This window comes from Phocoena phocoena, chromosome 15 (assembly GCF_963924675.1).
Source record: "Phocoena phocoena chromosome 15, mPhoPho1.1, whole genome shotgun sequence".
Lineage (NCBI taxonomy): Eukaryota > Metazoa > Chordata > Mammalia > Artiodactyla > Phocoenidae > Phocoena > Phocoena phocoena.
The window spans coordinates 30,220,690-30,232,443 of NC_089233.1; the positions used below are offsets into that span (position 1 = coordinate 30,220,690).

Here is an 11,754-nt window from a genome sequence, read left to right on the forward strand (position 1 = left end):
GCCTCCCTTTTCCTATTTCTCCAGCAACTGAGCATGAGATTTTTTCTTTCCCTGTATTCCTGCCAGCACTGGTCTCTATCCTCACCAGTATTTGCTTTTTTATAATCTCTGCTAACCCAAACAAATCCAGGGCTCCGAGCCCGAGCTCGGCAACGCGGGCCTTGCCCTTCCCCAGGCAGCTTTAGTGCCCTCACTTAGGTGGTTAGGCTCGCACCTAAACAGCGTTCTTTTCTGGGCCAGGACGTCCCTGCCTCAGGGACTAGGTGCCAAGGTGGCGCATACTCCGCGCCCAAGGGTCCTGCGGGCGGCTGCAGTGGCCGCAACACCGGTCGCCTGACAGGCTGCGGTATGAACACCCGGGCGAGGACCTGCGCACGTCACGGTGGCAGCGGCGGCGGCAGCTGCGACTTCCCAGCTCCAGACCACGCCCGCTGCATGCCTCTGCAAGTGTTCTTTATTGAAGTATAGTTGATTTACAATATTATATTAGTTTAAATTGTACAACATAATGATTCAATATTTTTATGGATTATACTCCACCTAAAGTTATTACAAAATAATGGCTATATTTCCCTGTGCTGTACAATATATCCTTGTTGTTTATATATTTTATGCAGAGTAGTTTATATTTCTTAATCCCATACATCTTTTATGTCTTAGAGGTCGTGTGTATATACAAAGTAGTCATACTATTCATTTAACATTTCCTTGATTTTCACTGTTTTCGAAGGATAATTTTTAAAGACCTGAATCACAGTCTAGTGAATTGCTAGATAGTTCGTATAATTACTAGACATTTAGACTAGAGAATTTCCTCCTAAATGACAACTGGATAAAATGTGCATAAAAGAGAGACATAATAATGTCAACCGTGCCTACTTTTTTTTTCCATTGCAAACCCCACCTGCTTCTTTAGCTGCCTACTGAAGTGGAGAGGTGTTTAGTTTGCAAGGGACCATTCAGAGCCAACTGGGATGTTTCTTGTCAAGGAAAACTTTGTGCTCTAAGTGCACTACTTGGGGTGACTTTTTGGAATAATATTGGATGTTCTAAAGGAAGAGGAAAGAAGAAACAAATATATTTGAGGACAACTGTGTACCAGGCAGTGTGCTAGGCACTTCCTTTACAGCAACCCATGAAGGCTCCTATTTAGGAGAACTTACCATGAGCCAGGCACTACGTTTAGGAATTTTGTGTATGTGAGCTCATATCCTCCCTAGAACTCGAGGGGGTATACACTATTATAATACCCATTTCACAGACAGGATCACTGTGGCTCTGAAGTCACACAGCTAGTCTATGACGAAGTCAGAATGGGAATGCGAGTCTTTCTAATGTAGGCTTCGGCCAGCTTATCCCATGTCCTGTTCCAGGCTCGGGTGGGTGTTGGTGCCGGGGATAGAGAAAAGAGGGGTGGGGAGAACATAGTAATGATGACCAAGAAAAAAAAGGCAGGGCCTGAGCCAGATTCTCTCTATACATGATCTCACTTCATCCTCCTACAGCGATATTACATAGATGCTGTTGTCATCACTGTCTTCACCCCGCAAGTGAGGGAACGCAGACCAGGAGAGCTCAGTTGCTCTCACTGAGGTTGCACAGCTATAAATCACACGTGTCTGTCCCGAACGCAGGCGTGTCCGCCCCACAGTGTGTGCCCTGCTCCTTACTGCCTGTGGCTCTTGTCTTCTGTCCAGGGGAGATGGAAGAGCTGGAGACCCTGTGGCTCACGGGGATCTGCCACAACGAGAAGAATGAGGTGATGAGCAGCCAGCTGGACGTCGACAACATGGCGGGTGTGTTCTACATGCTGGCGGCCGCCATGGCCCTCAGCCTCATCACCTTCATCTGGGAACACCTCTTCTACTGGAAGCTGCGCTTCTGCTTCACGGGCGTGTGCTCCGACCGGCCGGGCCTGCTCTTCTCCATCAGCAGGGTCAGTACCCCTGGCAGCTACTTCCCTCTGCGGCAGGCAGGTCCAGAAAAGCACAGGGCTTCCAGAGAATCAGGGATTCTTGACTCCTGGGTGGGGGTGTGGTGTCTCCACACCCTCCCCTCACCCATCAGCCCTTCTTGGATTTGTCAGAAGGGCACCAGTTTCTGTGTTCATAAGCCAGTTGCAAGCTAGAGATGAAGGTGAATAGGTAAGGCAGGCCGGGCATGAGAAAAAGAGCAGAAGTGAAACTAAAAATAGCAGCTGAACGCTGGTGTCAAAGGTAGGGAACAATGGAGAATGTGGAGAACTAAGACACATAGCGTAAAACCCACCACACCCAAAGTGGGCAGTCGTCTTCCACTCCTGCTGAGTATGGTTTTAGCGGAAGGCAGAGCCAGTCTTATCAGGTCTTCCAGTTTTTAAAAGAGAAAGCAATCATCTGATTATATGTGAAAACTTTCAACTTTTGAATACTAGTAACTAATTCCATTGACAAATAGAAAAACACATGGGCCAAACACAGCCAGTCTGTGGCCTCCCTCATGAGCACCCAGATATGCTCTAGGACATTATTAAAATTCCTGTGTAGGATGTTATGACGTTTGCATGCATTCCAACAGATCACGTGTGACAAAACGAAATCTACATGCAAAGCCATGTTGTGTGTGTGAACGCAGCTAACAAACCACAAAAGCGTGTACGATGTTAACAGAGCCTGAAATGAAACACAGGCATGAAGAACCATGAGAAAATGCACACACATCAAACAGGAAACAAAATATACATTCAACACGACATAAACCACAGCACAGAATACACACGCTGTAGTAAGTGCACTCACGTTCGAGCCACGGAAACCTCGTTACATGCTGCACGATACGGCGTGTGTGTGGCCGTAAACAGGTACACGCGTCAGAATTCATCAATAACGATGACAGTTGTGGAAAATGCTTATATTTGTAGGTACATGTATGTCCCTGGCACCATATAAGGAATTTATACTCATCATTTCATTTAACCTACAAACCAATTCTGTGAGGTGGGTACTGATATTGGCCCAGAATTGGGGAAACTCAAATTTATGAGGTTAGAGGAATTACCCAACACCACACAGCCTTGCTGGAGCCAGGATTTGACTCCAGGTGGTGTGGTAGCAGCCAGAGCCCACACTCTTACACAAGCAACAAACATCAAATACAAGCAAAACAAGAGATTTGATACAAATCATACTACACAACGAGTATGTGCACACAACTCATATAATATATATTTTTACTTTTTTTTTTTTTTTTTGCGATATGCGGGCCTCTTACCGTTGTGGCCTCTCCCGTTGCGGAGCACAGGCTCCGGACGCGCAGGCTCAGTGGCCATGGCTCACGGGCCCAGCCACTCCGCGGCATGTGGGATCTTCCCGGACCGGGGCACGAACCCGTGTCCCCTGCATCAGCAGGCGGACTCTCAACCACTGCACCACCAGGGAAGCCCTATTTTTACTTTTTAAATACAAGCTACTCACTTACTTGCATCACAATAAAAGCACATATGTACATATCGTTCACTTGTCTTCCAACACAGTATAACATTATCAATCCACCTGGCAATCAGTCAGTCAGTCATCCATCCATCCATGCATCCATCCATTCATCTATCCATCTGTCCATCTATCCATCCATCTATTTATCTACCTGTTTCTTCCATTTACTCACCTTGGAATTTTTTTACTCTGAAAGAGTTTAACGTATTAGGATTTGAAACATGGTGAAAAATATGTGGTTAGAGACATCTAATTTTATATGCTAATGTTCATTGGGAAAATGAAATAATCATCTAAAGAGGAACTTGTGTATTCTTAGTATTTGGTGGTTTTAAGACATCCAGAAGGTACACATGGGCTTAGTCAGGAGGATTTATTTTCTCCATTCAGTGGCACTCTAAACTTGAGTTCTATGCAAATACATATTTCCTAATTAGCTTGATGGCCTCTAAACACACAGATTGCTTAGAAATAACAACGTGCATGCATACAGCTAGGTATTAAGGCAACTTTAAGCTAATTCTCTGCACCAGTTACTAAAGGCTTTCCATATCCAAATGATTCTGAGATTGCCATGAGCAAATGTACACTATTGCCTTCACTCGTAAATCCTGCTTGTTTTTGCAAGAGTGTTCCCTCTGTCCGAGATATCATTAAAGAAGCCAAGTCAATAGGATTGTCACTATGAGAAATGGACTAAATCCCTCACTCCCATTCCAAGCATCTTGAGGGACGGGGGGCGGGGAAGTGGGGACTGGGCACAGCATTGCTGTGTTGTGCCTTGACAAGCTGGAACTGGAACTTCTGTCTCCCCCTCCCTAGAGGAGAGAGGACCCCATGTCCCATGGGACACAAATGCAAACCTCAGATGCCTGCCCTCCTGGCACGGCCAACGGTGAAGGTCAGAGTTCACAGAGTCATTTATTTTACATTAGAACCAAGTTTCTCCCACAGCTGTGGCCTTTGTTTATTACGACTTACAGAAACGCGTCCTCTCTTCTGTGGGATGCTCTTAACTTTTGTCTTCTCTCCGCAACGCTGTCCCTTTCATGTTGAAAAAAATATTCACTGTCACCAGTAAAAAAGAACCACCTCGGTTGTCTCCAGAGACGTGAGGAATGGGAGATGTAGCAAAGCCAGAGGCCAGGGAGGTGGAAACCGTGGCATCTTCCCAACGAGCCCAGAGGAGAGCTTGCACAGCTTCTGGCTGACCCACAATGGGGACCAGCAGAATGGAAGTCAGATACCGTCTTAGTGCATTCGGGCTGCTATAACAAAATGCCACAGACTGGGTGCTTTATCCACAATAGAAATGTAATGCTTACAGTTCTGGGGGCTGCAAGTCCGAGATCAGGGTGCCAGCGTGGTCGGGTGAGGACCCTCTTCCGGGTGCAGATTTCCCCTTGTGTTGAAGGGATGAGGGAGCTCTGTGGGGTCTCTTTTACAAGAGCACTTATCGCATTCAGGAGGGCTCCTCCCAAAGGCCCCACCTTGGACCTCATGACATAAGCACTTACCTACCACTAATACCATCACCTTTGGGACTAGGCTCTCCGCATATGAATTGGGAGGCGGGGTACACAAACATGCAGACCATAGCAGACACTTTAGGGATCAGGCCCAGGCACCAAGGAACCAAGGAGGACAGTATCGCCCCAGTGAGAAAGGGGGTGGGGAGTGGAACAGAGCAAACTGTCTGGAATGGTACATTGAGTCTTCAATGCTAATTTCATCTGAGCCCATTATAGGGCCGAGAGGGCATCTTATTTCCACAACCCATAAAAGGTAGCCGGAATATGAATATTAGAGAGGAGGAAAGAAAGAACTCTGCAAGGAAGAAAGAAACTCCAGCCCAGGGATTCGGCTCCTGAGGGAGGATTTAGGCAACTTATCTAATTAGAAAGCCGCAGTGGCTTTCCAGAGCAAACCTCCAGCTTCGATCAAACGGGCGCTGTGTGCTTGTACTAGTGTGAGGAGAGAGAGGTGAGGTGACAAACAGGGAGGGCACATCGGGGATGACTGAGCAGCTCACCCACTAGCATTTATGGAGCCCCTTCCATGTCAGGTGCTTTGCTTGCATTATCAGATCTTGCCCTCGTACCCACCTTAGAGTGTATGATTCCCATCTTACAGATGTGGAACTTGAGGCTCAAAAAGATGTAGTTGCTCAGCCAAGGTCACAGAGCTAAAAAAGGATGGAGCTGGGGCTTATTTCCAGTGGGTTCCAGGTCTCTGACTCTTCCCATCCTTCTGTAATACACACCCCACCTCCTCACCAGCACATCTGGAAGATGGGTCAACTTAGTTGGTGAACACTTTCATCCAAACCTGGGGTACAGGCACCACGTTGACTCCTTCCCGAGGCTTTGCCAGGCAGATCGGCACCTGGGAACTGCCTTAGCTGTGTTGTGTGAGTCCCAGCGGAAACCAGGGATGAGAAAAAGCAGTCAGCAGCCATCCTCTCTGCTCCTGAAACATAGCGCAGCTCCCTGGCCACTTCTTTGGGCCTCTGCAAATACAGAGACAACCAGCTCATCTTGGCGGGCGGGAGCACACTGCCCTGATGGCGAAGGGTGGAAGCAAGTTCTCAAAGTCTCTAAAAGGAAGAGGGGAGCTCATTAAAATAAAATTGCAAAGTTAGAAAAAATTTAAAAACTAGTGTTTTTGTAATGCTAGCAACAGGAAAAAAAGGCTATGATCTTGGCTGATTCAAACATGTAGGAGACACACTGATTTCCACCCATAGTAGCAGAATCCCTCTAGGTCATTGTAGGAGATTATTACATTACTAAATTGGACAGGGAAGGCATACGTTAACATAAAAGATTCAAAAGCATGGTGCTATGTGAAATACACGGTGTGTGTGTATGATTTTGACGTCCAGCAGCCCTGGAAGCAAAGAGGAGACACTGCTTCCTGGGAGGGAACAGGGAAGGAGACCACACAGCATCGAGAAAGAGACTAAAGGTAAGGCTGCAGCAGGTGGGAAGTGCCCGATGCCAGGGCCTTGGCCTCAGGGAGCCTTTACCGTGCAGCCTGGGGTTGAAGGGGCTCAGAGAAAGAGAAGCTCAAATGTACAACTGTAGGCTTTTCTGTTTACTGTTCCTCGACGGAGTGGACACTGTCTCTAGAAAACTACAAGAAAAACGCAGCAGTGCAAACAGTTTGAGGCTGTCACAGTTCTGTGAGCATCCCTGCAGGTTCAGTGCATCCCCACCATGGGGAATTGATGGAGCCGCTATAAGAGTCCAGAGTTACCGACCCATAGTCCCCACTAGTTTATGCCAAAGTCAGCAGCAGCTACCGCATCCCTTTTACAAACAAACCCCTTCTTGGACCGGCTCCCTGTCAGTCTTGGGAGGACCAGGTCAAATCCTGCAGCCTGGACCGAATTGTTCCCTTTAGGTACCGCGGCCAAAATCTGGGGGCAGGAGTGGGGAAGGGAGGAGCACAAATCACAACACCACTGACGCTCTTTTGCCTGTTATTGTAGAATGAATCGAGAGCTCTGCCCCTGAGGTACTTTCAAGGAAAAGTAAACAGTTTTGTTTTTTGTGGGGTTTTTTTGCGATACGCGGGCCTCTCACTGTTGTGGCCTCTCCCGCTGCGGAGCATAGGCTCTGGACGCGCAGGCTCAGCGGCCGTGGCTCACGGGCCCAGCTGCTCCGCGGCATGTGGGATCTTCCCAGACCGGGGCACGAACACGTGTCCCCTGCATCGGCAGGCGGACTCTCAACCACTGCGCCACCAGGGAAACCCAACAGTTATTTTTAAGACAGGAAGAAGGTGGAGTGGAAAACAAGAGATGTATGGATGGGGGTGCTTATATCTGAGCTACCCCCGAGTCCCTCAGTCATTCAGTTCCCTGGATGGATTTAAATGCAGCATCACTGTGTCATCAGGACTCTCCACTCTTCTTAGTAACTAAAACTCTAACTATGCTCAACAAATTCTCACACAGCCAAAACACAAAGAATATATATATATATTGAGTGGGTAAGTGAAAAGTCCAAGAAGGGAGCTCCAGGGGTTCAAACTATATGATGTTTTTTTATCCCACCATCTATGTCTATTCCTCCAAAAAATGTCTGATTGACCACACATGGGTCTCAGGTCTTCTTCTTTTTGTCGGGGGGTGGAGCTGGGAGAGACTGTTCCAGAGGTTTTAACTTGAAGTATAATTGGCTTACAATATTGTATATCAGGTGTACTACATAGTGACTCAGTATTTTTATACATTATGAAATAATCACCATAATAACTTTAGTTACCATCTATCACATACAAAGTTATTAGAATATTATTGACTATATTTTCTATACTGTACATTATATTCCCATGACTTATTTATCTTAAAGCTGAAGATTTTACCTCTTAATCCCCTTCACCGGTTTCACCCATCTGTCTAACCCCCTCCCCTTTGGCAACTACCAGTTTGTTCTCTGTTTCCATTGAATCTGGTTTTGTTTTGTTATGGCTGTTCATTTGTTTTGGTTTTAGATTCCACATATAAGTGAAATCATATGGTATTTGTCTTTCTCTGTCTGACTTATCTCAGCATAATACCCTCTAGGTCCATCTATGTTGTCACAAATGGCAAGATTTCATTCTTTTTTTATGGCTGAGTACTATTCCATTTTGTGTGTGTGTGTGTGTGTGTGTGTGTGTGTGTGTGTGTGTGTGTGTGTGTGTCTGTGTGTACATACCACATCTTCTTTTCTATTCCTCTATCAATGGACACTTCAGTTGCTTCCATATTTTGGCTACTGTAAATAATGGTGTGATGAACATTGGGATGCATGTATTTTTTTTAGTGTTTTTATTTCCTTCAGATAAATACTGGGTCTCATGCTTTAACTGATGGCTTCAGTGTAGGGGTAGCAGTAATTCCCCAGAGGAATCAATGATTGGTGATCCTTGTATGCTGACTCTCTGGTATCCAGAGTCCAAAGATGATCCTGGGAAACTTTAATAAAAGTAAGGGTTGGTGACCGGGGTGTTGGGAGGGTCAACCAAATCCTTACACGCCAGTTTGGAGGTGCTGAGACACTTAGAGTTGTATGAGGATTAGTGGATATTTTTTCTCAAACTCTATGTATGACTATTGGCAAAAGTGTCAGATAATCTTGATATCTTGTGCCAGAGCGACAAGGTAAGCCTGACGCTTTGCCACTGGCCTCGTACATTTAAGAAGCATTATCAGGATTCAGACCGGATTTCACTGTTTCTCCAGGACTCCTATAAGAAGGTCATGTCTCACCTTTGCAGGTACAGTTCAGGTGTGAAATGGTTTCATGTCCTTGCTGCTGAGGATGGTGTTTTGTGCTCCTCCCCACAGGGCATTTACAGCTGCATTCACGGGGTGCACATTGAAGAAAAGAAGAAGTCTCCAGACTTCAATCTGACCGGATCCCAGAGCAACATGTTAAAACTCCTCCGGTCAGCCAAAAACATTTCCAGCTTGTCCAACGTGAACTCCTCAAGAATGGATTCCCCCAAAAGAGCTGCTGACTTCATTCAAAGAGGGTCCCTCATCATGGACATGGTTTCAGATAAGGGAAACTTGATATATTCAGACAACAGGTCCTTTCAGGGGAAAGACAGCATTTTTGGGGACAACATGAATGAACTGCAAACCTTCATGGCCAACAGGCACAAGGATAACCTCAACAACTACGTGTTCCAGGGCCAGCACCCTCTGACTCTCAATGAGTCTAACCCTAACACAGTGGAGGTGGCCGTGAGCACGGAATCCAAAGGGAACTCCAGGCCCCGGCAGCTTTGGAAGAAATCCATGGAATCTCTACGCCAAGATTCGCTGACCCAGAACCCAGTCTCCCAGAGGGATGAGGGAACCGTGGAGAACAGGAGCTACTCCCTAAAGAGTCCTAGGTACCTTCCAGAAGAGGTGGCCCACTCGGACATCTCAGAAACTTCGAGCCGGGCCACGTGCCACCGGGAGCCTGACAACAGTAAGAACCACAAGGCCAAGGACAACTTCAAAAGGTCAGTGGCCTCCAAATACCCCAAGGACTGCAGCGAGGTCGAGCGCTCCTACCTGAAAACCAAAGCGAGCTCCCCCAGGGACAAGATCTACACCATTGATGGGGAGAGGGAGGCCAGTTTCCACCTCGATCCTCCCCAGTTTGTCGAAAACATGACCCTTTCCGAGAACGTGGACTTCTCCAATGTCTACCAGGACCATGGTGACAGTTTCCGCAAGGGGGACTCCACACTGCCCATGAACAGGAGCCCCCTGCACGATGAAGATGGGCTCCCCAACAATGACCAGTATAAACTCTACTCCAAGCACTTCACCTTGAAAGACAAGAGTTCCCCTCACAGCGAGGGCAGCGACCGTTACCGGCAGAACTCCACGCACTGCAGGAGCTGCCTGTCCAACCTGCCCACCTATTCAGGCCACTTCACCATGAGGTCCCCCTTCAAATGCGACTCCTGCCTGCGGATGGGGAACCTCTATGACATTGACGAAGACCAGATGCTTCAGGAGACAGGTAACCCAGCTACCCAGGAGGAGGTCTACCAGCAGGACTGGGCACAGAGCAGCGCCCTCCAGTTCCAAAAGAACAAGCTGAGGATTAGCCGGCAGCATTCCTACGATAACATCCTCGACAAACCCAGGGAGGTGGACCTTAGCAGGCCCTCCCGGAGCATAAGCCTCAAGGACAGGGAGCGGCTTCTGGAGGGAAACTTGTACGGGAGTCTCTTTAGTGTCCCCTCCAGCAAACTCTCGGGGAACAAAGGCTCCCTTTTCCCCCAGGGTCTGGAGGTCAGCAAACGGAGCAAGTCTCTCTTGCCAGACCACACCTCCGATAACCCTTTCCTCCACTCCTATGGGGATGACCAACGCTTAGTTATTGGGAGGTGCCCCTCGGACCCTTATAAACACTCGCTGCCATCCCAGGCAGTGAATGACAGCTATCTCCGATCGTCCTTGAGGTCGACGGCGTCATACTGTTCCAGGGACAGTAGAGGCCACAGCGATGTGTATATTTCGGAGCATGTTATGCCTTATGCTGCAAATAAGAATAAAATGTACTCTGCCCCCAGGGTTTTAAATTCCTGCAGCAATAGACGCGTGTACAAGAAAATGCCTAGTATTGAATCCGATGTTTAAAACCTTCCATTAATGTTTTATCTATAGGGAAACATAGGTAATGGCCAACGTTCCGGAGGATAAATGTTGGATGTCCGATAGTGCCCCGCAAAGAGCAAGAGGATTTAGGAAGGTATTTTTCGTTGGTTCTTTTGCACATGGCTCCATGCCACAGTCTTCCACTCAAGGAATCTTGTGAGGTGTGTGCTGAGCGTGGCAGATACCAGATAGGTGAGTCCTTAACCAAAAATCAACCCATAAAAGGGCCAGTCTCCTGGACATGCCCGCTAGGTATGTTGGCAATAATGACGCGTTGGATGCCAATGGTTATGTGATGATTTCCTATATTCCAAATTCCATTAAGGCCAGTCCACCATGTAATTTCCTCATCAGAAATGCCTGATGGTTTCTCTGATACAGAGCAAGCAATATGGTGTGCATGTAAATCTGACACAGATAAGATAAGAATGCACCTGCAGTGTAGCGAGATTGACGCGTGCAGGAGATGAGGAAGTTTGGATTTATAACTGGTCCAGCTTTATTGTTACGCCTTCCATCACAGCCCCGGCCCAACCCCAGAACTCCAGGCTCCCCCGAGGAGTAGCAAATCAGTGTGTTTGTGGTCACCCTGCTAGCTTCACTGTAGTCCATTTCCAAGACACATCTGGAGTAAAAGGCCAGAAGGGCCCTCAGGCAGAGAGCTACAGGAATCCCTTTGGATGTCGATTTGTGTATTTCACAGACACTCTCTCACCCTTGGCTTCGATGGTCTTGTTCAGAGCTGCATAAACTCACACATTTGTGTCTTCAATATCGTGTAAGTGTGGATCTTCTGTCTATGACACAGCGGCCGTTGTAGGTTATCCCGAAGACTCCTGTGTACGTAAGTTTGCATTTCCCCCTTCTGGTGATGACTCAGGGTTGTATAGTATCTGTTACCCTTCCCCCGCAGAGTAACCATCACGCGTTCAGTCCCCGAATCAGCATGGTGGCGTTTCATTGCGTGTTGCTGTTCCCAGTGTGGTGAATGTGGTGGCATGTGCCGGCAGCCGTATGTGTACTGCGATCCTTGAGAAATAAAAGGCCGTCCGTCTGCTGAAGGCCAGCGTGGCTGTAGGGTTATCTTCCTTAACGTCCTGAAATTCAGCTGGACACTCGTCTCCAGCC

At 47.5% G+C, this 11,754-nt stretch overlaps 1 protein-coding gene across 2 annotated transcripts in view; it reads left to right on the forward strand.

Moving 5' to 3' along the window:
* GRIN2A (glutamate ionotropic receptor NMDA type subunit 2A) overlaps positions 1-10,608 on the forward strand; it is a 369,761-nt gene extending 359,153 nt beyond the window's left edge. Inside the window, exons 11-13 of one of the 2 annotated variants that reach the window (XM_065893446.1) lie at positions 1,698-1,936; positions 8,809-9,983; positions 10,327-10,345. In XM_065893446.1, coding sequence (XP_065749518.1) covers positions 1,698-1,936; positions 8,809-9,983; positions 10,327-10,345 — 1,433 coding nt within the window. Of the gene's footprint in view, positions 1-1,697; positions 1,937-8,808 lie in introns of both variants that reach the window. The other variant, XM_065893444.1, reaches the window with a different exon arrangement.
* The last annotated feature ends 1,146 nt before the right edge of the window (positions 10,609-11,754 follow it).